The sequence below is a fragment of the Ammospiza nelsoni genome, chromosome 4, assembly GCF_027579445.1.
Source record: "Ammospiza nelsoni isolate bAmmNel1 chromosome 4, bAmmNel1.pri, whole genome shotgun sequence".
NCBI lineage: Eukaryota > Metazoa > Chordata > Aves > Passeriformes > Passerellidae > Ammospiza > Ammospiza nelsoni.
In genome coordinates, this window is record NC_080636.1 from 52,828,586 (window position 1) to 52,849,773 (window position 21,188).

General features: G+C 38.4%; 1 protein-coding gene across 2 annotated transcripts in view; it reads left to right on the plus strand.

The window, feature by feature from the left end:
- Positions 1-21,188, plus strand: part of WDFY3 (WD repeat and FYVE domain containing 3) — a 152,879-nt gene that overhangs the window by 106,661 nt on the left and 25,030 nt on the right. For both annotated transcript variants that reach the window (XM_059471358.1, XM_059471359.1), the window contains 17 exons: positions 1,305-1,378; positions 1,481-1,642; positions 3,022-3,116; positions 5,216-5,336; positions 6,103-6,320; positions 8,965-9,200; positions 10,431-10,565; positions 11,664-11,843; positions 13,335-13,379; positions 13,827-14,060; positions 15,443-15,542; positions 16,228-16,388; positions 16,949-17,178; positions 18,034-18,143; positions 19,004-19,186; positions 20,091-20,248; positions 21,096-21,173. In XM_059471358.1, the coding sequence (XP_059327341.1) occupies positions 1,305-1,378; positions 1,481-1,642; positions 3,022-3,116; positions 5,216-5,336; positions 6,103-6,320; positions 8,965-9,200; positions 10,431-10,565; positions 11,664-11,843; positions 13,335-13,379; positions 13,827-14,060; positions 15,443-15,542; positions 16,228-16,388; positions 16,949-17,178; positions 18,034-18,143; positions 19,004-19,186; positions 20,091-20,248; positions 21,096-21,173 (2,520 nt within the window). The remainder of the gene's footprint in view (positions 1-1,304; positions 1,379-1,480; positions 1,643-3,021; positions 3,117-5,215; positions 5,337-6,102; positions 6,321-8,964; positions 9,201-10,430; positions 10,566-11,663; positions 11,844-13,334; positions 13,380-13,826; positions 14,061-15,442; positions 15,543-16,227; positions 16,389-16,948; positions 17,179-18,033; positions 18,144-19,003; positions 19,187-20,090; positions 20,249-21,095; positions 21,174-21,188) is intronic.

Sequence of the window (21,188 nt, forward strand, 5' to 3'; positions counted from 1 at the left end):
GTTCTACTGCAGTACATATATCAAGATACTTATATCATATGAAAAGTGCCCTGAAAATAAAAGTAGAAGGTAAACTTCAAACATAGCACATGGAAATCATTTTATCATACATCTGCAGGGCTATTAGTAAGGGAGTTAAAATTCTGTTTGCATAACCTGTGAAATACTTAAATGTTGTGTTAAAGTAAGGTAAGTAGCAAATTTCAGAGGGAAATGCTAATGCAGTAGAGGCTGATAAAAGATTGCCAGAACTTACCCTTTGGTATGTGTTCCTTTGGCATTATCTGTGCCTGACATAGACTGACTAAAAGAATTCTGACTCATGTACATTAAAGTAAGAAAGCAAAAACCCTACTACCACTGCTAAGCCAGCTATAAGTTGCTGACTTAATATTGCAAGTCAGTTTTGCACAAATAACTTAATAGACTTAACCATTTCCTTTTTTTAGATGTCTGTTTGAGTATTTCAAAGCACCCCTGGAAACCCTATTTAGGAAGAAAGTCTGAGATTTTGGCTATTGTTTTTTCAGTTTTTTGATTGTTTTAATTATTTACTTTATTCAGAAATCAGTGACCCAAACATATCACTTAGTTTGGATAAATTAGATGTTCTTACTCATGCAGAACAGGGAAATTAAAATATTTGTTCTTGTCATTTTTTTAAATTATAAGATTAGGAGAAAAGCAAAAACTAGAAAGCTTTTCATTTAAGCCAGTTTTATACACCAAAATTTATTTGCTATTGATCGAAGCACAAATATTAGTTGTTCAATAGCAAATCAATTTTAAGATTTGCAGCTGTAACTGTGAGCTTTCTGGCTTTTATATCTTCTATTATTTCTGTTGATTGAACAACTGATACTTTGGGGGTATTGGTAAAGAATCTAAATAATTTAAATGCAGGGAATGCTAGGTAAAAAAAAAAATCAGGGAAGACCTTGAGTTTAATCTTGGAGGAAGGTAGTAAGTTAATTTTATGAAGACATAAACCTTCACCTAGATGAAATAAATTTAGCACAGCCTTGTAAATCCCAATAGCTCCTTTGGAGTCATTGCACTGTCTATTTAAAGTTTGTGCAAAAAGACAAAGGTGTGTGACCTTTTGTCTATATCCCTTTATAAGTTTTTAGCACGGTACCCTTACAGAGAATATTTTTTGAATTGATGTGTGGTTTGTCACGCCCAGATAAACAGTCATGTATATGAATGATTTTAATACCTTCATAACCTTTGATTTATTAATTTTGGTTTTAACCTACAAGTTGATTTGTGTACAAAAAAATACTGTTTTTTCTGTATTTCAGGTCTGGCTTCATGCACCCTACGAGCTTCATCTGTCATTATTTGAGCACTTCATTGAACTCCTCACTGAGTCAAGGTATGAACTGATGAAAGCCTGGTAATGGGATTTACAGGATTAGATGATATTTAGAGGATACTCCAATTTAAAACAACCATCTCATTTCTTTTCTTCTTCCAGTGAAGCAGCAAAGAATGCAAAGTTAATGAGGGAATTCCAGCTCATCCCAAGACTGCTGTTGACTCTTCGAGATATGTCCCTGTCCCAGCCCACTATTGCTGCCATTAGCAATGTGTTGAGCTTTCTGCTTCAGGGCTTCCCCAGCAGCTATGACCTACTCAGGTAGCCCACACCTGGATCATTTTGTCTTTCTTGGTTCTGTTACCTTGGTCAAAAGTACTTCATGGTCATACTGCTGAGGACTGTGTGACATGGAATGCTCATGTACTGATTTTATTTTTTCTCTATGAACTAGATTGAACTAGACATTAGCAATATATTGAAGCCTTGATTTGCATGTGATTTTCAATTTGTATCTGACCAAGCATGGTTGGATGGTCAAACTGGCTTAATGTTCTACTGGTGAAAAGTAAAGGTGCTGAGCAGCCCCTTTTGTTCATATAAAGCACTAAGCATTCCTCCTGAATACCATTGAATATTATTTGACATGGGCTAAGAAGATAATTCTGGTTAAAATGCAGTTTTGATTACTGTCTTGAATGTAAGGTTTAGTTCCAGATTTTTTCTTAATCATCACCGTATAAAAAGGTATTTAAGGATGTCAGATATAGTGCTACTAATTCTGACTGATGAAAATTACACTAGTTACTGCAATTCATATGTACAGGAGTATTTGAAATGCTTTAAGAATAGTTTAACTCCTTGATAACTTGATTTTTTTCATCTCTTATTTCATTATAATGGAAATGGATAAAATATTGTGGGGTTTAGGAGCTCTTTGCATATGCATAGTCATGTTTTCAGCTCCTTACTTTTAAGTACAATCAAAGGTATCAGAAGCCTCAACATGAGTATCTTTCCTGTCTTTGTTTTAATTATACAGGGAAAAAAATATTCAAGAATAAAACTATTCATTTTATGCTTAATGGTTACAGAATAGATTGTAGACCAGTGTTCTCTGTTCTCCTTCCTGGAAATAAAGAATGAAAAATGTTGCATAACTTGGGAGAAGTTGCACCAGCTAGGAGCCATTTCAGTTTAGCTGCAGAGGAAAGAGGAATATATTGCATCTCCTTTCTTGGAGTGGTACATCAGTGTCTTGTCATGGAAAGCCATGACCCTGTGTTGCATAACCTCAAGCTATAGGCATAAATGTTCTTCCAGAGTTGAGTAACCACTGTTTTGATCTACTAATTTTTCAGCTGTAAGGAGTTGAAAATAATGTTTTGCTCTCCTTTAACTTGAGGTGTTCCTTTTACTAGGACTCAGCAGTATCTCCCAGTTCCCTTTCCTGAATCCTAGCATTTTCAGGGCTCCTTACCTTGTCTGCAAGTATTCTATTAATTACTACAAATTAATTTGTGTTTTGGCCAGTGACCTTAAATGAAGACCGTTTTTATCAATCTTCAGATGTGAGGAAGCTGACATTTTTGGGTATCTCCCTGTCGCTGGTGTCATGGTTTTATATTTAAGGTGAATTATTGATAGATGAGAGTGCATCTGTCATATCAATGAGTGATGTTTTTTCTGTATACATCAAGGTTTGGACAGTTCATCTCTTCCACTTTACCTACATTTGCAGTCTGTGAGAAATTTGTGGTCATGGAAATAAACAATGAAGAAAAGCTGGATAGTGGTAAGTGTTGGCAGTACTTAGAAGCAGTAGAATAAAATACATTATAGTATCTTCTGAGCTTGAATACAAAAAAATGTATAAATAGTGGCATGAACAATGTTACAATATTGTTATAACCTGACTGCCAGTTAGTGGGGCTTTAGTTTTCAGTATTGAGTGCAAAGCAGAGCAAAACCCTTTTTTTTTTAATTTCCTTCATTTAACACTGTATGGTTTTGTTCTCTTTCTTCCACTTGCTCCCTCCAATCAGCTGTGTATCTCTGCTTCTTTGTGGAAAAAGGAAAAACAAAACCAAACAAGTGGTTGCTGGGTGTGTCAGCCCTCCAGGTGTGAAAGAAGTGAAAGAATTAGCTACGACTGCCTCGTAGCCTTTTTTTAGGCAAAAAAAGAAATGTTACCATCCTTCAATAATTCTTACATTGAACTGATTTAAGAGCATTTCTACCCTTATTTGCCTTGTGCAATTGCATTTTCAATCTGTCTCCCTGAACAGAAATGTTTTAGTCCCACAGTGGATGTCAGCCAAATAAATAGAAGGATTATCCAAAGAACCTCTGTTTCTACATCTCTTGGGAATATACTGGGACAGAGGGACAAGTGAGAGAGACATTTCTTCTTTTAGTTATATTGGTCTGGTGTCACAAATAGTTATATTGGTCTGGTGTCACAAAACCCAGGGTTTGGGCAGTCTGCACATTCTGGAGAGGGACTTTTCACAAGAGCATGTAGTGATAGGGTGATGGAGAATAACTTCAAACTGAAAGAGAGTTGTTTAAGGTTGGATATATGGAAGAAATTCCTTACTGTGAGGGGGTGGTGAGGCACTGGTACCAGTTGCTCAGAGAAGGTGTGGATGCCCTATCCCTGGATGGTTTGGTTTTGGATGAGGCTCTGAGCAAACAGAGGAAGTCCACTGGAAGGTGTCCCTGCCTGTGGCGGGGGGGTAGGAACTCGATGGTCTTCAAGGTTCCTTCCAGCCCAAACCATTCCATGGTCCAGTCATTATCTTCCTGTGCCTCACCTGTTCCTTCTGAATAGTTTTGGCTTTGTGGTCTCAAAGATAATTAAATTTGAGATTTTAGTGAAAAAGAGGGTATTGGAGAGAGATCCAGATTGGTCTTCCCACTACAGGCCATGAATTTTGTTTCACTTTTTTTCCTCTATGCTAACAGCAGCCTGAGCTGGATTTTGCCTACATAGGGGACTGAAGAACCTTGGGGAGAAATTCAGGATGTGGCAGAAATGAATAGAGAAACTTTTGAGGCAAAAGGCATGAGATTTTTAGGCTAGTGGAGTTCACCACTTTTGCTGGGTTTCTGCCATAGAAGATCCTTTGTGTCTATATCTTGTGCACAAAACCATGGTCCAGAAATTCTCTGTTTATCTGTCTTCATTTTTATATATGTTGCCTCAAGCTATGCTGCCTTTTTTTTTTTTAAATAATGTAAAAGCAGGGTCCTTCTTTGACAGCATAAGCTACAGGAAGAGGGGTTTGCAAAACAGCTGTAAAGTTAGTCCTGAGCTGCATGGATTGCCTTGGTTGCAGTAAATGTGTTTTTCAACTGATTATGAGCTTGGGGATGTGTTGAAAGAAAAGGAAACTAATTTTTCTCTCTCTTTCTTAGGCTTGGAGGGATTTGGGAAGTATCAGGGTCACTTCCTTACAATTTCCACATCCCCCCAAACCACTCTGCTTTCAAAATGCAAAATGTTTATTTAATTACCATGTCTTGCAGTTTTGAGAGAAGGGAGGGATGGGAAGGAAGGGTGACAGATAGTGACCACCTCAGTTCAGATTATTGTCTGAGAGGCTATGATTCTCTTTTACCTGTTCTTCAAGCTGCCTGAAGTCTGTAAGACAGTGATGAGGAGGCACCAGACACTTCTCGGCACCATATTACAGGCTGCTTGCACTTTAGCACAGCTTCCTTGGAGCCTGAGTGGGGGGTCAGGTTGTATTTGCTTATGTATGGAATTTATGAATAGCCTTTAAAATGCTCAAGTTCCAAAATCGTGATTTTGCCTCTTTTTTTTTTTGTTGTTGTTTTTTTGTTTGTTTGTTTGTTTTGTTTTTTTGTTTGGTTTTATTCAATATTTAGGAACAGAGGATGATTTTGGAGGACTTGTTTCAGCTAATCTTATTCTACTGCGGAACAGGCTTTTAGATATCCTTCTGAAACTTCTGTATACATCTAAAGAAAAGACAACTGTTAATTTACAGTAAGTACAAAAAAACCCTTGAAGCAGAGAAAGGATATAATAGTTTATTTCAAGGGGAAGAATTATACAGCCACCCTTCAAATCACTAGTTGAATTGCATCATTTTATAGGAAATGTTGAATGATTTATGCAGATGTCACTGAATTACTCTTGGGTATGCTAGTAGAAATGGGATACATTGTAATTTTGTTGTTTTATCTCAACTTCATGTGTGGCTATAGAAAAATAAAATCTGTCCAAGAGAAAACTTTTGATTTTAGAGAAGTGGGATAATCAGCTTCTCATTTGGTTGAGATCCACAAGATTCAGTAGGGGTTATCATTAAGATCATCGGCCCTAGAATGCCCCTTTAAATTGCAAGAAACACATTCAGATGTTCCCAAATAACTCTTCCCATAATAAAAACAAAGAAAGAAACAATCTTCCTTCATTTTTTAATACCAGTTCATTAAGAAGTCATGTGAAAACTTCTTGTTCAGCAAGATGATTTCAGTTCTAAATTCCATATTTGTTATCAAAAGTAGCTATTGGAGAAATCTCACGCAATGGAATTAATCCCAGGAGCTGTATTTAGTCCTTCCTTTCTTCTAAACAAATGCACGTAACCTGTTTCATATAAAGAGTTGATAAGTGGTATTACTTGTTTGTAGCAAACTTAACTAAGAGTTTGCTCTTAAGGTTTTCCCTGCAGTGGAGGACATGGATTTTTGCTGTGTAGTAGAAAACTAAATGCTGTAAAATGTGACTTATTTTTCCCTTCACGTAGGGCTTGTGAAGAACTGGTCAAGACACTGGGTTTTGATTGGATTATGATGTTTATGGAAGAACATCTTCATTCCACCACAGTCACGGCAGCCATGCGAATTCTCGTGGTCCTGCTGAGCAATCAGTCCATCCTTATTAAGTTCAAGGAAGGTCTCAGTGGTGGAGGCTGGCTGGATCAGACTGATTCTGTCCTGACCAATAAGATTGGCACTGTGTTAGGTAGGCATCTCAGCCCCTCGGGGCTCAGGGGGCTGCTGGGAGCACCTGTGCTGGGGAGTTGAGCTCTGGGTTATTGTGCGGGTCCTGTCTGGCTGAGGCCTTTCTGTTGCTCTGTCTGTGCTGCCATCAGATGCTTCTGACTTCATTTTCTTACAAGCAAGAGTTAGGGTTTCCTAAGCAAAAGGGAGTGGTTGTACAAAGCTGCCTGTAGCTGACATGACACAGATGTCATTGTAGCTCAGTTTTGGTGCATCATGTGTAGCTAATTGGTTTTTTTGTTTTACCATCAGGGTGAGGTGAAGTGTGTCCCGTGGGCAGGCATGGCTGAGCTACTTGCAAAGGAAGCATTGAGCAGCACTTTATGCACACAGCTAATAAAGATGCAGTAAAATTGGCTTGTTTGATTACGTTTAATAGTTATTGTGCAGCATTATATCTGAGCTGCTTTGACTAGTGAGTGCTGTCTCCATCAGATTTACCAGTTTGAATTTTTGCTGTCTTGGAAATTTCTGTGTTCACAGTATAATCTCAGCATTTCTTTTCCTTTCCCTCACTGCTTTCTTGTGTACACAAGCACACTTTCTATTAAAGGCTTTTTTTCCAGGTTCTTAAATCCTCTGTTAGCCATGTTATCAGACCTTTCAGTTACCCCTAGTGACCTAGAATTCTGTATAAGATTTTAGTGCTACAGAGCCCATTTTGAGCATTTCTGAGGTACTTGAAATGTATCTCCAAATGTTTGAAATGATGTTTGTCAGCTCTTTATAGAGAGGTGTAGCGGCAATTTCCCACCAACCTGGTTTTTTTCCCAGTCAAAGTAAAATAGTGCTTTTCAGATGAATGTCTATTCAGGCTCTGGTGCAAACTCATTGACATTAAATGAGGGTCTTTCATAAGCCTCAGTAGCCTTTAGATCAGAGCAGTGGTATCAATAGTACTTCATTGTTGTAAATAGCTGTTCAAGGGGCCACCTGTCTGTGTTGTACATGATCTGGTACTGCACTAAAAGTTTTTTTGAATTGATTTACTATAAGGAAGTAACTGAAGTCTTGTTGAAGTCTACTATAAGGAAGTAACTGAAGTCTTCTTTCATGAAGAGGGCTCTTCCTGAAATGAAAATACAAAAATATAAAAAATATTTATTTCTGCTTTGTATCTTTGATAGGTTTCAAATATAGTATCTTGTTATTTTTTTCTGAAAGAAAACTCTCCTTTTACTGTTTCCCACAATACATCCCTCAGGATATTCGGCTACCAGCATAGGATGGTTCTTTGCATTGCCATGAATTAGGAGGATTAAAGAAAATGGTTTTTCAGAAGCTGTAAAACACATGCAAATATTTTATTGTTAAAATAAAAAGCATCTGTCGTTTGGCTCATTCTGATTAAGGTTCTGTATTTTATTTAAGAAACAATTTTGCACATGCATTTCCTTTGCCTGGTTGTGCTTTAAAAACTTGAAAACCATTGGCATTTTAGGGAGTAAACCATTCTTTATTCAGTATGTACTTAAAATGTCCAATATCATTAGCATTTCCTTCAGTCACAAAATCTTTCTAAGTAAGATTTTGATTTACAATTACATTTGAAAGTATTTTTCAAGTTTCACTGTTTTTCCTATTATACTATCACTTCAGTTATATCCAAGCTAGGCCATGGTGAAAAAGATATTTTTAAACTTGAGTCTCATAACCTGATAGTGACAGATAATCTAATTTTTGTATGCTGTGTTTTTTAAGAAATCATAACATACTGGCTCCAAGATTTCTCATGAAACCAAGTATGATGAATTTTGTTGAAGGTTATTGATGGAATTTCTGCAGCTGTGTAGCATAGATTTCATTAATTTGATTCCTGATAGAGGTTTTCTGTTTAAAAAGTCAGTTTCTGGTGGAAAGTGTATCTGTATTTGAGCCTCAGAAAAACTATCTGACCACTGGCAGTGTCAAACCAATGTCTCATAGTGCTGATGTGGAGACTGACCTGTCTTCCTGCTTCTTTCTTTGCTTGAAAATAAGTGCTTTTGCCACCCAGTGTATTTTTTTTTCCTTTAAGTAGGAAGTTGAAATACATAGGTAGAAGCATGGTCACAAAAAGTGGTTCTGGCAGCACTTAAATAAAATAAGGCTGTTTAAGACTTACTACCAGCTGATTAATCATTAACAAAATATCTGAAACAAAATGTCTGTGAGACTTCTCTGGACACAAATTAGCTGCCCGTTGACTTAAATGGACCATGGGTTGCTGCTTCATTATGTAAATCTGTAACTGAGATTAAGGTGATATTTCGCTCTCAGCCAGCAAAATACCTGTTTTCAGAAACCTTGGTGTTTTAAAAGTCAGAAGTTATGGTTACAGCCAGAAAATGGATGTTGTGTAAGCAATTATATTAAGCAGTCTGTATGGAACAGTCATCTATGTGGTACTGGAAAGCAGTAATTTCCTTTATTTTTTAATTGTTTAAAAAAAATGAGACATCTGAAGCAGAAGGGTGTCTTGTGTGATAGACTTATGTGCATGTTTGTTCTGTACATCATTAGTTTCTGAGTAGGTTCCCTTTTAATCTCACCAGGTTGAGCAAGAAGGGTCCTCACCGGTAGTTCCCCCTTAACCTTGTTGCTTTGTGCCTTGTTTTCTCCCCCAGGGTTCAATGTTGGCCGGAGTGCTGGTGGCAGATCGACAGTGAGGGAGATTAACCGGGATGCTTGCCACTTCCCAGGCTTCCCCGTCCTGCAGTCCCTTCTCCCAAAGCACACCAACGTGCCTGCACTCTATTTCCTCCTCATGGCCCTTTTCCTGCAGCAGCCAGTCACTGAGCTGCCTGAAAACCTGCAGGTCAGTGCGCCTGTCATCAGCAGCCAGTGTAATCAGGGTGCCAAGGTAGGGATTATCCAGTAAGATGTGAATGCAATTCTGTCTGTCGTGAAAGAAAATAATGAATTAACCAGGCCCTTTCCTTCTCTGCAGCTGACTCACCGCCATGATGTGGTGTTTAGTGCTAAGCCCTTTGGGTTGGGAGTATGTAGAAGCCAGCCTGCTGTGGCTTAGCCATCACTGGTGTCACTCTGGTCCATTTTGGGGTCAAATGAGAAGTAGATCCTTAGTTCAAGCTGGCATGCTGTGGGCACTGAAGGGAACATAACCTTTTACTTACTTGCTTTGGTTGTGAGGTGGGTTTTTTGGTTTTTTTTTGTTTAAGAAGTGGGCAGTTGCTATCTTAAAGAGAGTTCACAGGTTACAAGCAAAACAATGTTGCTTTTATTTCAGAAAGTCTCTGTGGTTTTGTAGGGAGACAACTCAGTTGTTGCTGAAAAATGTTGATTGTTCTTATTCTGAACAGGTTATTTTGGGCTTTTTTGAAGTGAATAGATACTATATGACCTGCAACAGGCCTAGGAAACCCCAGGGAAGAAAAGCCACACACTCCATTCTAGATAGACAGGGTGCCTATTTAGAATGGGTGCAGTGCTGACATCATTATCAGTGAGAACTGAAAAGTAAAACTTCAAACCAGAAGATGACTGCCTTCTTTCTCAAGAGGAATACTTGGCACACATTCAGCACTCTGCTATCATGAGGTAGAGGCATGAAACTCACTCCTCTGCCTCCAGCACTGAAGTATGACACTGTTAAAGTGAAACTAAATTCAACTGCTTGGCAGCACTCTTAATGCTAGAGGTGGACGCTTGGTTCCTTTTTATTTTTAATTGATTTAATTATTTAGACTTGCTGGAAAATACAACTTGATTTGTTTGTGTTGTTCATTTTTTTCTACGGAATACCATGTGGGTTTTACTGCTGCATGTTGGTCAACTAAGTTGATTGTGTGGCACGTGTGCTGACAATTCTTTTGTTTGAAAACATATGCATACTTTATGAGAAGTGAGAAAAAGTGAGAAGAGGAGAGTTGCAGTTTCATTAGCTTATGGTTAAAAGAAATTTTCTTCAGTGACATGTGACCTTCATATTGCGTTTGATGATTAAGTTTGGAGGATGTAAACTAATTTTTTATCTACTGCAAAATGAGTATATTGTATCTGTAATAAAAAGCAGTATACAATTGTCCAGGAGAAAAGGATCATTTCATGTCTTCTCTTTCACCTCTTGCAGTTTGATTTAGACTCCATTTGGACATTCATATTTGGAGTTCCTGCCTCCTGTGGCACTGTTACCTCCTCAATACACAGTGTTTGCACAGAAGCTGCCTTCTTGTTACTGGGAATGCTGAGGAGCATGCTGAATTCTGTAAGCATTGGAAATTTTGCTTGTATTTCAGTATACTGTGTTGTTCAAGTTTTCCACATGGTTAAAAACCAAATTAGAAAGGTCAAGTTTTTGTTAGTATCATGACAAAAATTGCCTGTGAGTTAGTCTTGTAATACTTGGGTGGAAAGTGTAATTTTCTTGAGTTTTTCTATGTTACTTTTTTTCCCTGTATCTGTAGAAATATTAGTGGCCACAAAATTATCACTGTTTTTCCACAAAAAGGCTGAGCTTTCTGTTTAGCTACAGTTAAAATGAAACAAGAAAGCAGAAGAATACAATGTCCTTGTCAGAGATTATTCCCTTTCTTTCCCAATTAACATCATGGGAGAATGTTTGAGACTCTGTATCCCATCTGCTCAGAGCTTTGTGAGTTGCAGATTTCGTTCATGAACCTTCCCCATACAGAGAAGTCCCTGACTATGAATAGCCCCATGCCAGAAGAGATTAATTTACTGCCAGAGAAATGTGTCATCCTCTCATCTTTGAATCTAATGTCAAGAGTAGGGAAAGTTGGTTTCTCAGTGGGAAAATTATTTATTTCCTTGAAGCCAGAATGTGTTATCTGCTGAGAATTGCCTCCTGTAGTGCTTGAAAAGCAGCACCTGTTTGGTTGTCACCTGTTGGATCATCATGTGTTTGTGATATGCTCTATTGCTTGCATATTTCTCCCAAGGTAACATGTCCAGAAGCATCTTCTGGACAAGTCTACCTGCTGCAGAACCCATTCCTGTTGTCACATGTTCTGTCTCTCTGCTGGTGACCGACCATTGTGTTTGGTCCTCACCTGTTTGGATACACTTCAGACATGCTCAGAGACATGTGCTGTGACTTGTGTGCTGACACCAGGCATGTTCAACTGTGCCGTCACATTTGGGGTTGGCTTCAGTCTGGTCATGTTTGCCAATATTTCTGAGTCATTACATGACAGGGCACACGTTTTAGCTTATGGTCAATGATGTGCTGTAAAATGCTGTTGGTCTCTTGTTTGAGAAGTGCTTGAAAGCGTGCTCTTCCTTTCTGGAGCGAGTATTCAAGTGCTGCAGTCTGTGCTAATCTGGTGTTTGTTTCCCAACCCAGCCCTGGCAGTCAGAGGAAGAAGGCTCTTGGCTTCGGGAGTATCCAGTCACCCTGATGCAGTTCTTTCGGTATCTGTATCACAATGTACCTGACCTCATTTCCCTGTGGATGAGTCCAGAGTTCCTGTGTGCGCTGGCAGCAACAGTGTTTCCTTTCAACATCCGACCATACTCGGAGATGGTAGGAAATCCAGCTGCTTGCCTTTTTTATTTTTCACATGAGTTTTGCTTTTGAGGATTTATCAATTACCAGTCGCACCAAGATAAAGCTCTACTCACTTGCACAAGAGGTCATCATCAGGGCTGAGCTGGATCTTTTGTACTTGGGTTGTGGATCTGATAGAAGAGTGTGTTAAACTGCAGGGCAGTTGTGCAGGGACATCAGAATCAGCATTTTAGGGGCAATAAACTGTTTGCTTGTTTTCTAGAGGACATCATTTTCAATCAAATGAAAAATGCTAGCTCAAATTTACACAAGCAAAAGAGACCGTCAGCCCTCTGCTCTGGAGGATGTGATGAAACCTAAAACCTCTTTTTCCTCACATTTCCCATTTCTATTTCTGGTTTTGTGGCTTAACCACAAAGCAGTGTTCTTGTATTTCCTGAAACTACTGAGCTCAAGCCAAGAGAGGGTGTGAATTCAACTTTGTTTGCATTGCTGGCTGAAGTTTTCTTTGAGCCTAGTGTCATTTTCAAATTATACTATTTCTAGAATATGAATGGAAAGGAAAAAAAAACAGATATTGTTAGCCAGCATCTAAAAGTAATTTTATTAAGAACATGGAAGGATAATTAGTCTAGCAGTTGCCAAATGCTAGAACTATGGAGAGTATGATAAAAACCTTCAGGAAGTAATAACTTGTGGTGTGCTATTATTTTGTTGTCAATAAAAGTGGGAGACCAATTTTTAACAGTGCCTGCTGGTGAGTCTCTCATAAAGACAAGGGCTTTTTTGCTTTTTTGTTAAACTTGCATTTCAAGTACATACTAGGAACTTGCTCTCTCAAAAAAAGTTCCACTTACAAACTGGTAATGCTGATTTGGCATTTACCTGTGCAGAGTTTTTAGAGGAGCCTTGTGTCTCTAAGCAGGCTTTAACTGCTAGATCCCTTGAAATTCTGTGTTGCTGCCTGGCAACTTGAACTCTTTGCTGTTTGAGGGTGCTCTTCACTCCAAATAGATTTACTCCTCCTGTGTTTCTGTTTGCCCAAATGTGTAGCACTCATCAGTGCCTGGTGAAATAGCTGAATCACAGCCAGATTTCTGCAACAAAACATTATAATTTAAATTCAGCCTTGAGAGAAGATTCTTAACTTTTTTAAAGGTCTTTCAGCTTTTCTGAGATTGCTCTTAAAAATAGAAGGAATACATATTTGGGCTTCTCTTAATTTGTTGAAAACACTCTCCTGCTAAAGCAGACCAAATGTTCAAAACATTTGATTACTTGACATGTAAGCTGGCGATGCAAGAAGCCTGTTGAGGGAAATCATATTGTCTCCTCTTTCATTTATGGAAGGGAGTTGCATAGAAAGAGTCATTCTTCTGGATTTGACAGCTTTCATTACTGTTTGTGCTTTTGTTACAGTCCTCTTTAAGAGCTAGCCTTTCAAGGTTTCTGTTCATCAGAAATGGGAAAGCTGTGGAGACCCTTTTTTTTTTCTTCTTCTTTTAGAGATTTTTGGGAAACCGGCTTACCCATAACTGCACTCTGATGAAGGTATTGTATTAAAAGAAAAAAAAAGGCTCAGTTCCTTTTTTATTTTATGTTATATAAGCTTGATGGCCTTTTTTAGTTGGCTTCTGTCTTGATTTTATTTTAACAGCTTTAGTTAATAACTTTTTCAAAACTTTTCTTTTTCTTCTTTTTTTTTTTTTTTTTCAATGACAACATTTATTTTTGCCAAGTATCTAGAATTCATCCAATTCTGTTGGTCAGGGAGCATGAAATGTAACACATTCCAGATCATCATTTGCCTTGAGAATCCAAAACTGGTTGTTTCCATATTGGAGAACTGATTCTGAACATCATAATTTTCTAAAAAGGCTTCTTAAGAAGCAAAATGTGCAGTGAAATACCTTTAGAAAGACAAGCAAAGAATAGAGAAGTGAAGAAACTGCCATTAATTAGCTGATATCTGCAGTTTTAACATGCTGGTTTTTACAGGTCACTGATCTCGATGACGAAGTTGGGTCCCCAGCTGAAGAGTTTAAAGCCTTTGCAGCTGATTCTGGCATGAACAGGAGCCAATCAGAATACTGCAATGTGGGCACCAAGACCTACCTGACCAACCACCCTGCCAAGAAGTTTGTGTTTGACTTCATGCGTGTGATGATCATTGATAACCTATGTCTCACACCAGCCAGCAAACAGACTCCACTGGTAGACCTTCTGCTAGAGGTACAATTTCATTATGGTTTGTGTTTTAGTTTGGTTTTGTTGTTTGAGCTTAGTTGTGACACCTTATTTTCCTAAAATGTTTTTTCTTCTATTGCCTTACAAAGTTAGGCCAGTGATGACCAGAGATTCAGTGGAATTGTCATGAAGTAAGAGTGGAAAAAAAGAAGAAGCACTAATGTTTCATAAAGAGTAGCTTGTTCACCTTTCTTTGATGGCTTGGAAAACCTTTCTTTAATGGCTTGGAAAACCAGCATAAGAAGCTTTCTTCAAGTTTTATTTTGTGGAGTATGATTCAGTGGTTAAGCACCTTTCCAACCATGACATCTCTATTGACTTTGTTGAAAATTTAAAACCTCTGCAGAAATTAGGGTTTCCGTTCTGTTTGTATTAGATAAAAAGAAATTGTGCCATAGATAGTATCAGTTAGATAAAAAGACATATGGGATCATATACTATAAATCCTCACAAAATAACTGTGTTGTCTTGCTGTAAATCAACTTCTGAAGTTCATGACACTTGAAGAAAGCATTGTCCTGCTAATGAGGTGAGGCAGGGAGGTGAGGAGTTCAGTTACTGTTTAACTGCCTACACCTTCAGACAGTACATTTTGAAATGTTCACATCACTTCTCATTCACCTTGATCTACCTCTTAGTTACCTCACCTTATGTGTTGCTGAGTCTCCCTGAAGTTTTTTGAAAGCTGCAGGAATTTTGGGCCATACTTGCATGCTTGTATATTTCCTAACAAGTTTCCTGGGGCAGTTGGGCCCCTCTTTGCTGTCACAAAGCAAAAACAAATGAAATGTCAGAAGATGTCAGTTATGCACAAACCCAGGCGCATATTTGAGATCATGTTCAAGTGGCTGCAGTTCTTCACAGCTCTTTTAACTTGTTATCACTTGTCACTGTTACTTGCCCATTAGCATAAATAGGATTAGGTAGGTACACGCTGCCAGACTTACTGTTATTTCTCTTTCTGCAACTTTAACGTTTGATCATTTGCTCATTGTTTACTGAAGGAGGTGACTTGTGTCAACTGAAAAAAGTCACAGGTTGAACATATGTTTATAGTGGAGAGTTTCATGTACCTTTTCAGTATGTGTTCTTTTCCAGTACCTGTTATGGCAGAAGATAAATTTCCTGGATTTAAAAAGGAATAATGCCTGCTTTGCAAGTCTGCATGCAGCCAGTGTATACTCGATGTGCATGCTTAGATTTTTGATAAAGCCAAAACTTTTTACTTGAGACAGAATGTTAAGAGGAAAAAAAATGTAGTTCATGGGAGCTGAGGGAAAAGGAAATAATGCAGAACACCACCCCTCTCCCTCTTTTTTGTTCAGAGATATTAATTATCTTAATATTATTTTAATATCATTTTTTAGGCTTCTCCTGAAAGATCAACACGAACCCAGCAGAAGGAGTTTCAGACATATGTTTTGGATGGAGTGATGGATCACCTACTTGCAGCTGATGTTTTATTGGGTAATATAGGAAAGTTTAATAGTCAATCTCTTGATCAGGACACCGGGTTTTGATTCTGTGACCTTTTTCTTTTTTGGTGGTCTGTTTTGTTGCACCTTGATCATCTTAATTTTTTTCCCCTGCCCTTTCCTTTCCTTTAATGTGTAAATGGTGTTGATGTGCTTGCATGTTCCCTCCCTATCTTGATTGTGCCAAAGCTGTAAAATAAGTTATTCACAACAACTATATGGCTTAAGGAGTCCAGTCACATTTCATGGTGACTTGCTGGACTTCCCAGGAGCTCTTGGGCTGCTCTGCCTCCATCCCAGGTGTCATAAGGAACTGTATGCATTTCTGTTCAGACTTCCTTGTAAGGCTCACCATTTCTTGCCACAGCAGTAATTTAATAAATTTAATTTAATAGTAAGACCCACAGTCTCCCTGTGGGTGCAGTGCATTAATAAAACAAATCCAGAATCATGTTTTAAAACTCCAGAATGATTTTTTAAAAGCTAAAATAAAAGTTCAGAGCTGCAGTTGCTTACATCAAAGGGAAAGTCCTATTGTAGGGAAGCCATGAGGTTTTAGCTTTCATTGAATCTCTTTCTCTTTTATGGAAGTCTAGAAAGCATAAACTAATGTGAATGTATTTATGCAGATGGAGTTATTTGATAAATGTAGAAAACTTTGGGATTTTATTACCTAGGTGAAGATGCATCTCTGCCTATAACAAGTGGAGGAAGCTACCAAGTGCTGGTGAACAATGTGTTTTATTTTACACAGCGTGTGGTAGATAAGCTTTGGCAGGGCATGTTCAACAAAGAATCCAAGCTTCTTGTGGACTTCATAATCCAGCTCATTGCACAGGTAACAGGGCTGTTTGTTGTATTACCCTGCCTGAAAAACCATTTTTGTAGATTATGTGGAAATGCATGGAGTGATGCCACTAAACAATCTGAGAGTGATACATGTTTGGGAAGAGCACAGAATATGCTTTTCTTTCTCAGGCTCACTCTCTCTTTACAGAGCTTTCTTAGCACATCTTTCTGTGAAGAGCAATTGAGTAAGAACTGCTCTCAGATCACATTATTTTTTAGAAATCTCCCCAAAATAAACAATGAAATATGCCTCACATGAATTTTGAGAAGCTCCTTAAATTCACCTTGATATTTTTGGGGACCTTCCTCACACACTTTTATTGGAAATTGTTAGAAGACTTACTGTTAGAAATCAGCAGCATCTTTATAGATGTTAAAATTCTAGGTGTTTAATCATTAATGTCATTTTAGTCCTTGAAATTAATGGAATTGACACTTACAGTAAAATGCTAATTCTGGAAAATGAGCTTGGATCAGTTCAAGGGAAGTTGTGTGCCAGTAAAATGAGTTGCTGCTACTTCTGATCATGTTTTTTTTACTTCCCATTAGTCAAAAAGAAGATCTCAGGGACTCTCGCTGGATGCCATTTATCACTGCCTGAACAGAACCATCCTGTATCAGTTCTCAAGAGCACACAAAACTGTTCCTCAGCAAGTGGCTCTCCTTGATTCCCTAAGGGTCCTTACTGTAAACAGGAACTTAATTTTGGGACCTGGAAATCATGATCAGGAATTCATCAGCTGCCTAGCTCACTGCTTGATTAATCTTCATGTGGGAAGGTAAATATGTCAGGCAGAAGAGCAGTCCACAGCCAGGGCAGGGAAGTACTAAAATGACCCCTTTTTACTCATCTTGCAAATAAGTCAGCAAATTTTGGAGGGCTGTTTATAATTTTCCAGCCAGTGAGTTGCAAGCAAGCTTAAGAAATTCATTTTGAGACAAAATTAGATTTGAAGATCCTGAAAATAGAGAACATTTTTATCTCCTGTTGTAGAGGTATTTTAAATACTGACAAATGTGTTTATCCAGCTATTTCGTTGTTGACCTTTTATAAATTGAAATGTTTTAAAGATAGAAGGAAGAACTGGTGCTAGGTAATTAATAGTCAGAGAGTCCTGTCACTGGATTTACTGTCTGTTGAATCATTCCATACAAGTTCAATATCTTGGTATTTGTTCTGTATAGCATTCAGTAAGGCCAGTCATGCATTAAATCAGGCATCCATGACAAATGCTGTAGACACCTCCTTTCCTGCATTGCTGCAAATGCCAGCCTGGCATTTTCATTTGTTCTTTCCAAGAAGAGCCGCAACTTGTGTTTCATCCAAGGATACTTAGTAACAGTCATCAAACCCCAGTGTTCTCCGTTTCTGACCTCGTCTGTTTTGTGTTTCTTCAAATATCACCATCTTCTGCTAGTGACACCAATATCTGTGGCACATCATCTCTTCATAAACCTTCAGTTCAGCTTGTGACCACAAATTGTCAGAACTCAAATGGACAGAAGTGAAGATGCTTTGCTGTAGTAGTGTGTATTAAACTTTGTGAATCTGATACAAAATCAAATGCTTCATCTTGGCTTGGGTTTTTGTGTCTTTTTATTCTGATGATTGTTAATCCATTGTGTGTTTGTAGCAATGTTGATGGGTTTGGATTGGAAGCAGAAGCCAGGATGACAACGTGGCACATTATGATCCCCTCTGATATAGAACCAGATGGAGTCTACAGTCAAGATGTCAGTGAAGGTAATCTGAGAATGACAAAGCCACAGATCTCTCATAATGCCAGTTTTGTATTGTCATCACTAATCTTTTACCCTGGTGACCCAGGGCAGGGTCTTGTGGTATGTGTGTGTTACCCAGTTACTCTCTGGAGTAATTGGGGCTGTGTGTGTATAAAATTACATTAAAAATAGATGAAAAGACTCTTGGAAGTACCAAGATAGACACATTGAGGATTAATACATGTTTTGTTAAAATAGTAAGAGCTCTTCATTGTTTTCTGGACATTCTCCAGAATTAGAAAGGCAGTTTTATGTGCACTGTTTTAAATGCAATAGAAGTGGCTCATTTTAAGATAAGAAATATATGGGATAAACTATACAGCTACTATTTTGTGGTATGCTTATCATCTTTTGCTCAAAGGAAATTTATGAACTTGCTATGGAAGAAAGTATTCAGTGATTCTTAAATGTGTGTATTTAATATTGACACAGGTACTTAGGCACACGTTATATGTAAAAATGATGAAGCACAATGTATGTATAGAATTGTATAAGAATTATATATATATTTATAGACACAGACTCCTATAAGGTTTTTTCAGTCTCATTTTGTTAATAGATGGGTGTGGGAGATGAGTCACAACTAATCAGAGCCAGTGTTTCGAATTCCCAGAGAAAAAACTACCAAAATTAATTGTTGGACTTTCTGATAGCATACATAATGGCAAAAACAGGCACTCTGGCCAAAGGCATTTCACACATCATGCAAGGGGGGGAGAAACTACAGTGTAATCATAGAAATTATTAATTTCCTTACTGTAAAAATGTCAGCGCTATGAGCACTGTAGAGAGCTTGCTGTTTGTGATCTTGTACTTATGCAGGTCGCCAGCTTCTTTTAAAAGCCATAAACAGAGTGTGGACAGAGCTGATCCACAGTAAGAAACAGGTTTTGGAAGAAGTTTTCAAAGTGACACTCCCTGTCAATGATCGTGGCCAAGTGGATATAACTGTTGCCAGACCTTTCATTGAGGAAGCGAGTTTAAAGTGTTGGCAAAACCATTTGGGTAAGTCCTGACTGAGGATTTGTCTGTCCTGAAGGGTGGATTTTCTCAGCATAAACTCTGTTAACTTGCTGTTTTAATATAGGCTCAACTTTTTTGTAGCTGTAAATACTCTATAAACTGGCACTGTGTAACACAGAATCCTTCAGAAACTGGACCATAAACAGGATATTCTTACACTCCAGTGCACAGGGCCCTTTCTGAGTCAGCAAAGAGCATATTGTGGGTTACAATGGTAGAAGCATTGAGCTCCTCCCCATGAACCCTTGGATTGTGGTGACCTGTATTACCATTCCCAGGATTAGATGTACCAGGGAGGTAGGGGGATCCTCTTGAGCATGTGTGGGTGCAGCCTGGAAACTCTTGGTCTGGTGATGAGATGGGAAATGGGTGGCTGAGCAGTCCTCCTCTAGCAGCAGTGATGCTATGACTAATTCTTGGCTAGGAAATATGTTCAGCATAGGAAGCAGTTCTGGAGAAAAAGGACCCAGGAATCCTGGTGGACAAGTTACAGGCAAATTAGCTCTGCATCCATGTAATAAAGATCAATTGGTGCTTGACTGAATTAGCAAGAGTTTAGACACCAGAAATTACAATTCCATAGATGTGACTCATTTGATGATTTCACAGTTCTGAAGTAATTGAGGTTAACCTGGATGTAAAGAAAACATATTTGGAAACCTGGAATACTTGTTTTTGCAGTATCTGTTTTTCTATGTGTTCCTAGCTGATGTTTGTTAAGGTTTCCAATATCTCCCTCATGGCCAGTATATTTGCAGAAAGCATTTGAGTACAGCTACACCTTTTCTGAAGCAACAGAAAAGGTCATTCTATCTAAAAAAACAAGTATAATGGGGGAGGGGAAAAAAAACCTTCTAAAAAGTGCTCCCAATACTTTGTTTTTCAGCTCATGAGAAAAAATGCATCAGTAGAGGAGAGGCTTTGGTTCCAACCACACAGTCCAAACTTTCAAGAGTCAGCAGTGGATTTGGCCTCTCTAAACTGACTGGTTCCAGGAGAAACCGCAAGGAGAGTGGGCTGAGTAAACACAACCTCTCCACACAGGTATTTTCTGTCAAGAAATAACATGCAGTCTAAAATTCAGCAATGTATGTTCAGGATTTGTGTAAATATCCCAAGGTGGGGGTGTCTTGCACAGTGTGAAGCATTATCTTATGCTTGGTTTTCTTTCCCTTTTTTGACTCTCCAGACTGGACATCTTGCTTCTGTGTGTCTAATTTAGTAGGTCCATCTGCATATCTGTAACCTTAAGCTGAGAGTCAACCCTTCATTGTTGGTGAGACTGCTCAGCTGCTTCTGGTTCATGACTGTGGTTTTCTAAGTTCAGTTTGCAATGCTGCACTGAAATGGAAGCTGTGATACAGGTGTTGAGTTTTTCCCCATTCTGCCCTCAATTTGGAAAGAGGGGCTTAAAAATTTTGTGGAAAAATATGTTGCTAGTTCTCTTTCTGAGCTGAAAATTAGTCAGTGGAATTGAGAAATGAATGAATTCTCAGTGCTCTCAGTATAATGAAGGGGAAAGGGAAGAATTTAACAAACGGAGCTGACAGGAACTGTTCCTGGTTGTATCAGAAGAGGAAGCAATAAATGAAAACAGAGATATCATGGGACAAAGTGAGGAGGGGTGGGTGTCTTGAGGATTTCCAGCAAACTAGGCACCATCCACAAAATATTACTTGAAAGGAGGAAGGGAAGAGTACTCTTTCTCAGTGCCAATCTGCTGGGGAATGTTCTGAATGTTTATTTTAAGGAACAATTCTTTGTGAGCAAGTTTAGCAATGTGGTGTATTCCTAGGCTTTTCATTCAAACAAACTCGTGTTTATAAGAACAAACTCTTGTTTACATAACAAACTCTTGTTTATTCTGTTTGTCACCTTGTTTTTGTCTTAGGAAATTTCCCAGTGGATGTTTACTCACATTGCAGTGGTTCGGGACCTGGTTGATATGCAGTATAAAGAATACCAGGAGGTATGGATGGCTTGC